General features: G+C 38.5%; 1 protein-coding gene across 1 annotated transcript; it reads right to left on the reverse strand.

Annotated features, from left to right (window-relative positions):
• Positions 1-39: 39 nt before the first annotated feature.
• LOC149104161 (neuropeptide FF receptor 1-like) lies at positions 40-2,030 on the reverse strand. Its single transcript, XM_089272509.1, has one exon. The coding sequence runs from the start codon at positions 1,881-1,883 to the stop codon at positions 825-827; it is 1,059 nt and encodes a 352-aa protein (XP_089128635.1). The 5' UTR covers positions 1,884-2,030; the 3' UTR covers positions 40-824.
• Between the last annotated feature and the right edge of the window lie 11,314 nt (positions 2,031-13,344).

The following is a 13,344-nucleotide window of genomic DNA, read 5'->3' on the forward strand; positions in this document are numbered from 1 at the left end:
TTCCCTCATTTTGAAATTTTAGCAACTCTTTCCCGTCAGTTTCCTTTATTGGGTAGTAATATTCCTTCAGTTCGCATTAATTTAAGTCGTGTTAATTTCGAATGCCTTAATTAACAGTAACGTTAATTTCCTATAATAAGTTAAGGTATATGTTTTACATTTTGCTCTAAGGTAGGGTACTGAATGATTACTAGATTTAGTTAGAATTTTAAGCGTGCAGACACGAATATCTGAAATAGGGTCCTTCGGATTATGGAGATTAAGACTGAAAGAGGATATGGAAAATCGTATAGTGTTAATTCCGTAACCTGGTTACGGGTTAATGAAGCACAAACCACTTCATAGTTTACGAAAATTACCTTCGAGAACTACAAAGGATCTTCCAGCCGTCTGCAGCTGTTGGAAGCTATTTAGCTATTTGACAAGTATCACGCGTGGTTTACTCAAAAACCCCTCAAAGTTCAGCTGGGAGGAAATTGCTTTCTGCAAAAACGACCCCAAACACCAATTTGGATACACATCAATTGGCAGAGAACTGAAACGTTTCGATTGCCTTTGTATACGTGTTTATTTTTGCAGTCAATATTTTAGTGAGTGTTTGCTCCTAGCAGTTTTAATTAATAGAGACAAGCAATTTGAATGCAAATCAACGCCACAAACCACGACAGTTTTTCAATGGCTTCAAAGACACGCAATATACTTTGTACAAATGTATGCTAGATAGAAAAAAATGACATTCTATATTTTTTCGCAATAAAAAAAGAAAAGGACGATCAGTGACAATCTTTTAAGAATATACTTTTCCTGTTATTTTAACACGTTTATCACAGTACGGTCTCTTTGTTAATTATATGCTCATTCTCGCTTCCTCCGCACAAAGTGTTTCGCGACGATTTTCGATACGAGAAAACCTTTTTGAAAGAAGAAAATGTGGGCGAGGAATTTGCAACTCTACACGGAAAGCGCGAACGAAAATCCGTACTTACAGTAAACAAAATGATCGGATTAATAACATGTTTTACATAATACAAAGCCAGAAAAACGAGGTTGGTATATTTAAAATACACATTTGTCGTTACGCCACGCGCGAACTCGTAAAGTAACATGATAACTCCTCTTGGAATGTAACAAACTTGGAAAAAGATGATGAGAATTATTGTCACCCGAATCAGTCGTCTTCTTTTGTTCTTTCTGCCCCGGTTGTCTGACCTGGTAGAGTCTCTAAACGACCTCTGGAAGGAGTTCTTCCGCCTTAAGTGGTGAAGGAGTCTAGAATAGCAAAACGTTTGCAGAAAAAGGGGTAGTGCTATAAAAAACGCTACCAGGTAAGATTCGTAGATCTGCCGGGAAATGTCCGATCCAAAGGACGCTAAGCATAGAGACTTTCCTTGAATCGTTATCACGTCTAGAGATAAGGCAATGGGCAAACCGGTGCCAAGATAGGCAACTACCCACATAAATATAGCAGAGATAGTTACGCTCTTTAAAGTTAGTTTGGCTTTAAAAGGTGTGATAACGGCCCTGTGTCTTTCCCAGGCGATTATCGTGTAAGTTAGAACAGACACCACAACAAAAACATCCTGTGTTGGTGCAAGAAGACGGCAAATGAATTTGCCCAGCGGCCATCCGTAGTAAATTTCCACGATCCTCAAGGGAGCTGCCAAAAGCACCACACAAAGATCTGCCACTGCATTGTTGGCGATGAGATAGTTGCATGGGGTTCTCATATCTTTCCAGCGAAGCACAGTGTAAATAAGCAGCGCGTTTCCGACAAATCCAACTACAATGATCAAACTAAATAATGGAGGTGCTAGCAGAGCGTAGGAAGATCTCATGTTTGTCAAGGATCCGTTTTTCATCTCGCTGAAGTTTTGCTCCGGCATTTTCAGTGGGTTTCCAGTGTCTTTTTCCGCAACTGTGCAAAGTTTAACATAACATCAGTTCCTAGTATAACAAAGAGGCACGTTTTGCATTTACAGCTGTGTGTAACCACCTGCTTCGTCAGAATAAAGCAATCTCGTTTAATGTGGAATGCCTGCCAATAAAGAAACAACAGAATTGAAGTGGCTTACCGCAACTAAATTTCTCCCACAATTCTGACAGTTTTATTATTTCTTTAACACGTACGCGCTCCCTAAATTATGAATGACTGCTTCCGCCATTTATCAGTCTGAAATTTTAAAATCAAGTAAAACCGTCCTTTTCGGTCCAATATTGTATCAAAAGAAAACATCATGCAAACTTTGTTTGTTTGAGATATTCATTCAGGCTGGAGGTGTGGCTTGACATTTCATACTAAAGCAATCCTAAGCAATTGCTCAATTTATGTGCCTTTGTTTTGATGCTATAGAACGTAGCTGTAACCAAAGATCCTGTCTATTGATAAATTAGTAGATTTAATCTTCAAATCCCACGAATACCTGCCGAAAAAGGTTAAAAATAAATTGTACTTCTTAGTTAAATATTAGGATGTTCCGAAAGGAAATGAGCTACCATTCTCATTGTATATGATTATAGATAAATGAGATTATATTTTTCTACTAAAAATTTTCTTCTCAGTTCTAAGTGAAACACTTTTCAAAACGTCCAATGTGTCTCTTTCTCGCCTCGTATTTGTGACATTCTTAAAACGTTTGATTTCCTTTCATCAACCCCGGCTGCTGAGGAAGATAAGCTTTAGGCAATACATGTTATTGTTTGCTCGTTTGTCGCACTTCCCGCCTTCAAATCAATTTAGTTTAGTTTAATAACACGCCTTTCCATGTCATGACAACAGAAGTAATGAAATTTTGTTTTGCGTATTCACTGAAAGGAAGCTTCAGTGCAGAAAATTCAAGATGGATGAAAGCAATTTTGATCCATTACGATCCTCCAAGTAATTTCACCACGTGTACGACGCGGGAAAATTGGCTGAGAATTGGAACGAGGTCTTTATTTCTTTGTTATCTGAAATGTTGAACGTGTCCGCCCCCGTTGTAGACACTGTAAACAACGTGGAATTAAAGGGCTTTTCTTTAAACAATTATAACCAAAAAAGGGGAGCATATTGACAGAATTGAGCCGACTGTGACTAATTGCGTTTATTATGTTCAGCCTGTGTGTTATATATAATTCAAAATTGTTCTGGTATCTTCGTGTGATTGGCAGTCTGTTTGGCATATGTTCCCGTTGATGTTGGACCTGACGGAAGTTTCAGGAAAAAAAATTAAATTCTCAGTACTCTACACCAAAAAGAAAAGAAAAATTAAAGTAAGCGGTCTCTTTAAACTTATTCATTCATATCTAACGTAAATTAAATTTTGGACAGCAGGCTGAAGATTAGCCGAGAAGCGACATGCGTGTTTTGTTCCTGTAATTTTGATCCTATCTTTCGGTGTTTTTTCAAGTTACTTTGCATACGTTATAAAGACGTATATTGGTCCTGTTTCCCTGTATATTCATGCTTTGCTAAAAGCCAACGATGTTGTTTTTTAATACTCAGACTCTGCAAATACTCGTTCTTAATGTTTACTATTGAAAATAAACTGAACCGTGGAACCAGGAAAATATTATAACAGATAGTTTGGAGTTCGATTTACCGAAAAGCAATAGAAATGGCTTAAAATTTACAGTTTATTCGATGACGGTGAGATTTTGCTTTCACGGAAATGTATCACAAATTTGAGTTTATACTGTGATTGGGAACAAGCAGTTTCTCGTACTAACTCAAAAGGAAACTGTCACGTTAGTTTGCCACCTTACGTTCGCGGTGAAATATTAACCTTTTGGAAAAGGAACATAAATTCTACTTAGCCTGAAAAAGTGCCCGCGATGATTTCAAACTTACCTTACTTAAATAGGATTTAAGCTGCAGAAACCAAACTTTGCGGCTTTTTCTGAAATTTCTCAGGGAGGTTTTTGGCCGAGGCCACGCGTGTCTTCAGAACCTGTAATTTCATTGGTTCCCTGTTTCACGCACCTCTATTGTTTTAAGGGTCCTTAAAAGTCCTCCTCGTTCTTTCTGTTGTTTGTTCATTGTTCTGTTAAGCCTTCTGAGAGATGTGTGGCGCCTCCAATTTGTTATGCCAATTTCCAATTACCCAACCTGACGTTTTTATGGGAGCCATGTTTTCAAAGGGTATTTTACTGTAAACTACTGTCAATAAGGTAAACGAGTTGACTGCCCGTCTTGATTACTATTGAGTGGACACTTTTAGGGACACAGAGGGTTCAGGGGAGACTTCCGCTTTCCCAACCCCCACACACTCAGGCTCGGACATGAAAAGAAAGCAGCCCATGCAAAAATAAAAGGGTTAGTAAGGTGGTCAACTGAGATAAACTGATATCTTCTCACAGAGCCAAAATTATTTCGTCAATAACGCTTATGATATCCATTTTGTTAAAATGTAAGATCACTTCAATTTGATTGGCAAATTAAAAGCAATCTGTGATCTGGTACATTAAAGTTCTCAGAGTTTGAGTGAAAAATGATCGAGTTTAAAGTTTCAATTGAAACATGTGACGTGATAATAGTACGTGGGAAAATGTCGTTGACTCAGGAAAGGTTCTCAGGAAAGGTGATCTTGACTCAGGAAAGGTGATCTGGTACATTAAAGTTCTCAGAGTTTGAGTGAAACATGATCGAGTTTCAAGTTTCAATTGAAACATGTGACGTGATAATAGTAAGTGGGAAAATGTCGTTGACTCAGGAAAGGTTCTCAGGAAAGGTGATCTGGTACATTAAAGTTCTCAGAGTTTGAGTGAAACATGATCGAGTTTCAAGTTTCAATTGAAACATGTGACGTGATAATTGTACGTGGGAAAATGTCGTTGACTCAGGAAAGGTTCTAAAGACGTGCTAAGCAGTCCGTATGATTCCGGGAAATTTGACTCGCTAAGGCTAGAAATGTGTTGGAATAACGAGAAGAGTAAGACAAGACATCACGTATAAGTAAACGTATACAAACTGTATATATTCTTAAAGCTGTAAAACGCGGTAGTTCGAAATATATTTTGCTCTTTGAGCCACGTCAATCGTTCGCCATGTTGAAAATGTCAATTTCTTCATGTAAAAACCATTAAAATAGCCCACATACTCTTCATTTTCGTGGTCGTCACGAGACACCCTATTTCTGTGGGAGTGCACAGCCATTCGTGACCATCGCATAGATAAATAATGACAATGAGAATACAATTATTTAAACTTGTGGGAGACAGTGTGGCCAAGAGAAGATCAAGGTAAGTACCTTGACTGTACGCTAGACTCCGGATCTAGCACGGTCCGGGTTCCAGCCCAGGCTGTGGTCCCCCAGGGGGTACTCCCAGAAAAATTAGATGGGGGTGTGCGGCCCGCTTCCCAAAACCCTTACCCTATTTACGACCAAAAGCTGCGATTTTCCCTACCCTATTTATGATGACTTGACCAAAAATTCGATACCCTATTTATTACCTGACCCTTAAATCAATACCCTGTTTCAATTCAGACCTGCTTTATAATTAGTTCCCTAGATCAGACCAATGTTAAACATAATTTGTGAAGGGCTTTTTTGATGGTCTTTTCGATAATGATGAAAAAGTAGCTTCTTTTTAAACGCATACCCATATCAAGACCACAAGGCAAAATCCATACCCTATTTTTTACCGAAATGGCCAAAATCAATACCCTATCTATGACCTAAACGGCTGAAAAACCATACCCTTTGGGGCCGCACATACCTTCTTATGGCCCATATTAGGGGTACCCCGGGTGTGGTCCCTGTGTTACGCTATTGGGAAATTAAGACAGCTGTACCGATCTGATAGGCCACTAGGTTCGGACACAGACTTTGTCGAGACTTTTTACTCCATTTTGATCTTGCGAAAAACGTACTAACCATCAAGATCAAAAATGTTAAGCTTAGGTAATTTGCTCAGTTAATCCGTCTCCTTTAATTTGTCACGCGATTCAGTGAATGTTGCTACAAATCAATAAGTTTTAGATGTTTAACTAGAGGTAACAAATCGCGTTACAAGCTCGGGCGATGTTGTTTTTTGTTTGTTTCTGTTTTTTTTTTCCTTGTGTTTTTTAGAGTGGTTCTGTTTGTTTATTTTATAGTTTGATGTGCAATGTTCATAAATTCTTCGAGCAACACTGTGTATTAATAAGATCTGGATATTTTATTGCGATTTCAAAAGTGAGTGAGTGGGTCAGGTTTTGCCTATGTGAATTATAAATTTTTATTGCAATGACGCAGATTTTTATGAAAGTGCAAAATATCACATGAAATAGTCATCCAACATCCTTTAAACGAACAAGTATGATAAATTTAAGCAATAAAACACTTTTTCCGTGTTTACATAGCCTCGTCTAAGCACGAGGAGGGTTGGGAGAATATTCGAGACAGTTATGCAAATCCGAGACGTAGTCTAGAGTTTGCATAACTTTCGAGAATTCTCGCAGCCCCTCGAGTGTTTAGATGAGGCTATGTAAACACGGAAAAAGTGCTCTATTGCTTTTATAAAATAATTCTCAAAAAGACGCGCGAATCTAAAACGTCAAAACCGTATTTACATACTCTCATCCAAACACACCTATCGACCAATGAGAGCGCGTGTAGTAGCTCAGTTATTTTATAATATGGAATCGTAGCAAGTCACTAAAAATCAAATTTTGCAACGGAAACGAACACTTACAACGCTTTTGAAGAACTTTCTTTTTGGTTGTAAAAAAAAAAGATAAAAATCCATTTTAGATATTTTGGTAACAATCCAATAAACATTAACAATAACATTTTTGAAAGCTTGGCCAATGCTTATTTCCATATATATATTAAAATAATGTTTTATGCACCTGTTCCTTTCTACGATCAGAGAAAGGAACATTGAGCACAAGCAAGTGAAATAACAGAAGCCCCTGATTAGACCCTCGACAGCGCAAAAGTCTGCTTTGATGTAGCTAACAAAAACTTGTTAGAAGAAGAACCAAACAACTGACTTTAAACTCAAAGTTTTCTAAATACCTGTCATTGAAAATCTGGACATTCATTTGTCTATATCATTTCTCATGAAAAACTCAAACAGGTACAATCAGGATAATGTTGTTAAACTTGATTAAATTGTTCTTGATTACTGAAGAAACAAAAAGTTGAGTTATTGTCACAATGTGTTTTTAATTACAGATATGATTAGCGTTATTTCGATTTCCACTGGGGCATTCGACCGAAACAAAACAGGCAGTCGATACACTTGAAATGAATTCTTTGCATGCGCCCTTAACATATGTGCAACCAAATAAACATGATTTTAACATAAAATACCACTGACTCACCTTTGTCAAGGATGATTTCAATTCCGATCTTACAAAACAACTTCTCCGGTAGAGAGTTTACCGTTTATTCGTCTAACGCTTTGCCAGTTGGCCGAGAGAGAACCGAGCTAGAGAATCAATCGTAAAACATTGTATCTGTCAGCGGTTTGGCGCTATGAAAGGGCGGTATGGTTTTTCAGCGGCTGTCCCTAAAAGTGCAGGACGGGTCGGAAATTCGCAAAATCATGATAGGGTCCAAAGTGGAAGTCAAGAATTGAGTTCGCGAAAGAGATGACAACTTGAGGCAAAGGTAAACTATTCAATCACATTCTTTCATTCTTTAATTTACTCCCTGTGATAAGACGGTGGTGGAAGCTGACAGGCATCATCATCACGCCAATGAATGTTTTCCAAATTTTACTCGTTCTATTAAAGATCTTCCAGAGTTGTGTGTGTCCTAACGAGAGCGGAATACGAGGTTGGATTCCAACGTAACACAGCCAAATGATAAAATTTAGCTAGGCAGCAAAGCTGTTTTTCATAATGTTTTACTAGAAAATGGCCCAACTGAGTTGACAAGCATAGCTAGTGGCAAGAAATATTTGTTGAGCACACGAGAAGCCAAGGACACAAGTGAAGAAACTGATTTATCATGGGTTTATTGGTACGGGAGCAGCAACGCAACGGTTTAACGCAAACAAAATTTTTAAAACGGATCAATTTGGCGCCAAATCATGCAGTGAAGCTTTCAAAGCTTTCTCCACTGTCGTGCTTTTTTTTTTTTTCCAAGTGAAGCTTTTTATCAACCGGTCTGTGATAAACAGAACTGACAGTGAATGATTGTTTCATGCAACTAATCGAAACCAAACATTTTTCTTTCAATGTGAACGATATCGAGCTCAAAATCATAACAGCTCTTGTAATATATAGCTCTTGTAATTTATGCTCTTCGCGGCTTGGCGCTTGTGAATTTGCTGCAATATTCACTCAACTGGAGGTGCGTTATTCGAAAAATAGTGTCGCATCATTACCGAAATGTAAAATTAAATGTCAGAGTAAAATTGTTTGTTCGGAAGAGCTCCACTGCAAATATATCGTATTCCCAGTGCGTCCTATGGTCTCGGCGTTATCACTTCTCGTCCGTCTTTGCTTAACAATTATTTTCACGCCCGAGAGTCGCAACCCATGAATTCGTTAAATTTTGCTGCTTTCATTTTTCCCCCGACTTCTTTAACTGTGCAGCAGTTTTCATCCCTTTTTTTATGTTCTCTCCTGACTGAAGTTATTTTTGGATCATCGTCATATATCCTCTTGCTGACTTCTATTAGTTCATTTCCTTGCAATTGAGTTTGCTTTCCCCACACTATGGTGGTGAATAATTAAACAGAATCATTTTTGCGTGAAAATTAATTTGCACTTCACAAATCCACTGGCACCAATGACGAGGGTCAATCATTGAGAACAGTTCTCAATGAGATTAATATCTAGTCATTCACTTGATGTGGCGTACCTGTTCAGTGAAGACCCGACAAATGTGATTCGCAAAAACATTGCAGTGTGGAAAAGAAATTGTCTGAATCGTCGTCTGTTGAGCTCTCAGGACATGTGACCCGTTAAAAATCCATTCTTTATCATTGCAACAACTTTGTACAGTTTCATATTTCTCTGTGGATTTACAGGAAACTCTATTATTATTGCAACAATTATCCGCTGGAAATAAATGTGAACTCCTTGCAATTTACTGATAATGAATATCGCAATCGCGGACCTGGCAGTCGCTGTTATAGCTGCTCCCCTGCGAAGTTTGGAAATTTACTACCACTCGGCACTGGCCCTTCGGGGACTTCATGTGCAGGTTCCTGTCTCCTCTGCAAGATGTTTTTGTGCGTGTCCGTCGTGACTCACACAACAATAGCTTTGGAAAGGTAGTGGGCTATAGTGAAACCGATGATGAACAAGATTTCTGTGGCCATTACGAGAGCAGTGATTTGTGTTACATCGTTTAGCTGTTATTTTGCCACAGCCTTGCCCATCGCTGTTATTTCTCGGACAGAACAACAGAATGGTCAAATTTACTGCGTGATTAGTTTTCCGTCGACGACTTTTCGTCACGTTTTTAAAATTTACCTCGTTGTGGTGTTCATCGTCTTGTCGATAAGTGTCCAGATTTGGGCTTATGCTTCCATGAGCCGAGTGGTGAGCGTGGATATTTTTCATCGCTTTCGGGTTCGCGGCACTGAATCGAGATTCAGATCTAACCACGACAACAGGAGGTCTTCTCTGGATGAATGCCAGCGCTATCGCGCGAACACATCCTTTGACTTGGTACGATATAAACGGAGGAGTCGTCTCGTTGAATTGGTCGCCAGTCTTGTTGTTGTTTTTCAAATTTGTTATATTCCTCGCGGTATATTAATGATGATAAGAGAATTCGGGAATTTTTCAGAGAGTTTGGCTTTTATGTACATCGACATGGTAGCGTTAATACTTTACTACATCAAACATGTGCTTAATCCATTGATTATTTTTACAAGTAGCAGTGTTTTCAGACAACGCTTGAAATGAACTTATAAAGCCACAGTACGTGTTAATCAAGGAGAAAAGTATATAGTTAAAGGCACTGAGACTCCTGACTGGCAGTGAACTACACCAACAGCTAACACATAAAAGAAAATGTAGCATGAGTTTCCTAAAGACTGAAATAGCTAGGTCATAAGAAATCACAAAAAAGGCTCAGGCTTGCCGGATTTGGTAAAACCCATGTACAACAACAACAACAGACAAGGTGATGACACCTGTTCTCAGCACTGACGAGAAGATACAGTGGTCAGGAGACAGCGCATTTGTCTGATGTAAATAGAATCTAATGGTAGCAGAATTCCGGATCGGAAATGCTGCGAAATATGTTTGAGGGAATTGGACTGAGCTGCCCGTTTCAAGTTCGAATTCATCAAAAAATTCAGTATGCAATAAGCACGACCTTTTTCAGATTACATACACAATATATATTATTAATACAAGTCATTATTTAGCTCTTATTATATGGCTGTGTCTCACAAGGACTGGGAACTACCGAATTCACGAATTTGATTGGCTGGAATCTATATTGGCCGCGGTCTAGATTTTCCCATCTAGACCGGCATCTAGACCGGTTTCATTTTGCGTTGAAAAAGTAGCAAACCAAAATACAAAAATGTTCACCATTTTCTTTTATTTTTTTGTCAATCATTTATGGAAGTGCAAAAAAGCTTAATGACAAAGAAAAAAAAAAAACAAAAAGTAAAGAGGACGAGCAAATTTCGTCAGGTTTAAGTTAAGCTCATCGCCGTTCGCGAGCAAAACGTCAGCAAACCAGTTACATTAAACGAATTAAAGTTTTCTTCTTTGCCATATAATAAACATCTTATTAAACGAGCTAAGTCGGTCTGTATGGGAGAATCTTGACCTCGGTCGTGAGTACAGACCTAACTGCGTTCGGTCTGTACACACGACCGAGGTCAAGATTCTCCCATACAGACCGACTTAGCTCGTTTAATAAGACGTTTATTATATGGCAAAGAAGAAAACTTTAATTCGTTTAATGTAACTGGTTTGCTGACGTTTTGCTCGCGAACGGCGATGAGCTTAACTTAAACCTGGCGAAATTTGCTCGTCCTCTTTACTTTTTTTTGTCATCAGGCTTTCTGGCACTTCCATATACGATTGAGAAGAAAATAAGAGAAAATGGTAAACATTTTTCTATTTTAGTTTGCTACTTTTTCAACGCAAAATGAAACCGGTCTGTAACCGGTCTACTTTGTCGAACTGAAAGCAGCGGTTAGCAATAAATTGGGCGAGAAACAAAAGATAAAAAACTGAAGTTTGATCACAAAATGGCCTTTAATTCTTTCAAATTACAAGTCAGGATGACTCAGGATTCCATAGCAACAGAACCAAATAATATCTTGCATCACGTTAAAATTACGCCACCAAGACAACGCCTCCGGCTTAAAAAGTTCATTCTATTCATTCAGTTGATGACATATTTTGCTGACAGAAGCTTCGAGTGTCAGAGGTGAAATCAAAATCAAATATATGATATTAAGGCATTACATTTTATGTGGGTTAGAGTAAGTAAGAGTGCTTATTTCCCTATGACACCCAAGCCAGGCACAATTTTGGATTTCTTGGCTTTTCAGTAACGTTCGAAAACCACCAAAAATGACTCAAAAGTGTTATCCTCCCTCAGACTTAAATACTGCAAAAGTGAATAAGAGTTCAGTTGCATTTTCCGCCCAACCGCCTCCCCTTCCCGTCTGAATAGGGCTGTACCGAGTAAAATTTTAGAAAATTTCGTCTTTGGAAAAGGTTGTTGTCATTCATCGTGGTAGATGCAATAATAAAGTGTATTATCGTTTGTCTCACGATGTAGTCACTGAGATGTAGATCGCGACGTTTCGACTGCTTACTGCTAGTCTTCTTCAGGCGACAAGGTCGACTGATTGCACAGTATCATTTATATCACAAAGGTCGGCTGTGATTGGTGCATTTCGATCCTCCTATTGTTCCATTGTTCGGGCGAGTAGCTGTTCCCTCAGTGGTCCGCTGTTGTACCGTTCTCCTGTTGTTGTGTTTCTTGATCGTGGGTATCCATGCTTCAGGAATTTCAATTGCACTATCCCTGTTGATGTTGTTAGGGTGAAGTCTTATGCGAATAGCTTCCTTGACCCTACGTGTGTACCAAAGTTCAGAGAAATTTCGTCTTTGCAGTAAAATCTTCAGTATTAGATTTTGATGCCTGAAATAAATGTTCGTAAGACAAAAAAGCAATTTCAGATGTTAGTGGACAAAACTTGTGCAATAATAATTTCAACTATATTGCAGTCCTTTTTGCATTTTCTAAAAGCTAACGATATAAACATTTGCCTGAAATAACAGCAAAAACAATTTCCCATGGGCACTCGAGAAAATAAATTTCAAAGTTCAGAGAAATGATGCAAACACGGGTAAAATTTCATCGTCAATTTCATTTCACCAGTACTTTAAATTGTTTTATATGAACTTCAAAATTTGTTTTCGACATTTGGGGTTGTTAGAAATGATTTCTTTCGGGAAGATATTTAAAACAGTCGCGCAGAAGTTTGCCGACACGATGTAAATAATCTCGGTACAAAGTTTTTTGTTTTTAATTTCTTTCCAGGATCCTCAATCATACCCCATGCGTCTTTTTGCGTCGGACTCTGCATCCCCGAACGTCCTCATAGATCATTATTAATTGTTCTTCGATAGAAATTTCTGAAAGCAGTTAATTTTGTGAGTAAACCACTGATCGGGAAAGCAGAATGACTATTTTACTTTGTACCATGACATACAGCCAATCAGAAAAAAGGAAAGCCGTTGTATATTTGACAGTTTTACATCCAACCTTCCCATCATGCGCCCCGCGTATATCGCATTGATTGTGTTGGCCACTGTATTCTCTATGGCATGGAATAAAATAGTTATGCAACGCTCTCTCGTGGTATACCATGGAATATCCCACTCGTCACTTGTATTTTCTTAGTATACATACTTGCCTTAAGGCTCATGTGTATACCGAGAAAATACAAGTCACTCGTGGGATATTCATGGTATACCACGAGAGAGCGTTGCCTAACTAGTATATATATCCCTCACAGCGGAGATCTTAGCATGTCATATCGTATGAGGATTGAATATTTCGCAGACCGGTAAACTGCCTTTCAGTAGTAAAACACGTCGTCTTCAGAATCCGCTTTGTTCACAACATTTCCTCAAACCCCATTCACTATCAAGACAATTCCTTTGAACAATAGTGCTTGACGATATGTACAGTTTGGAGAGCGATCGTTTCCTCTTCTTCACTCTTTTTGATTTCCTTTTAATGTATGTACCACACTTATAAACCCTAAGATAGAAGCTCTCCCGTTCGTACTTCAATTTTAAGCTCGTTATGGCACCGGGGGGTATTTTAAGTTCAAAAGGAGTAATTTTGAGATCTGATTTTAGTGATTTGGGGACACGAAATCTCACGGTCTTCAAATTTAAACTGACGTATGACGCATTATTCATTAACCCAGTGA

The sequence above is a fragment of the Orbicella faveolata genome, unplaced genomic scaffold (genome assembly GCF_042242905.1).
Source record: "Orbicella faveolata isolate gen_17 unplaced genomic scaffold, um_ofav_v1 contig_35, whole genome shotgun sequence".
In the NCBI taxonomy this organism is placed as follows: Eukaryota; Metazoa; Cnidaria; class Anthozoa; order Scleractinia; family Merulinidae; genus Orbicella; species Orbicella faveolata.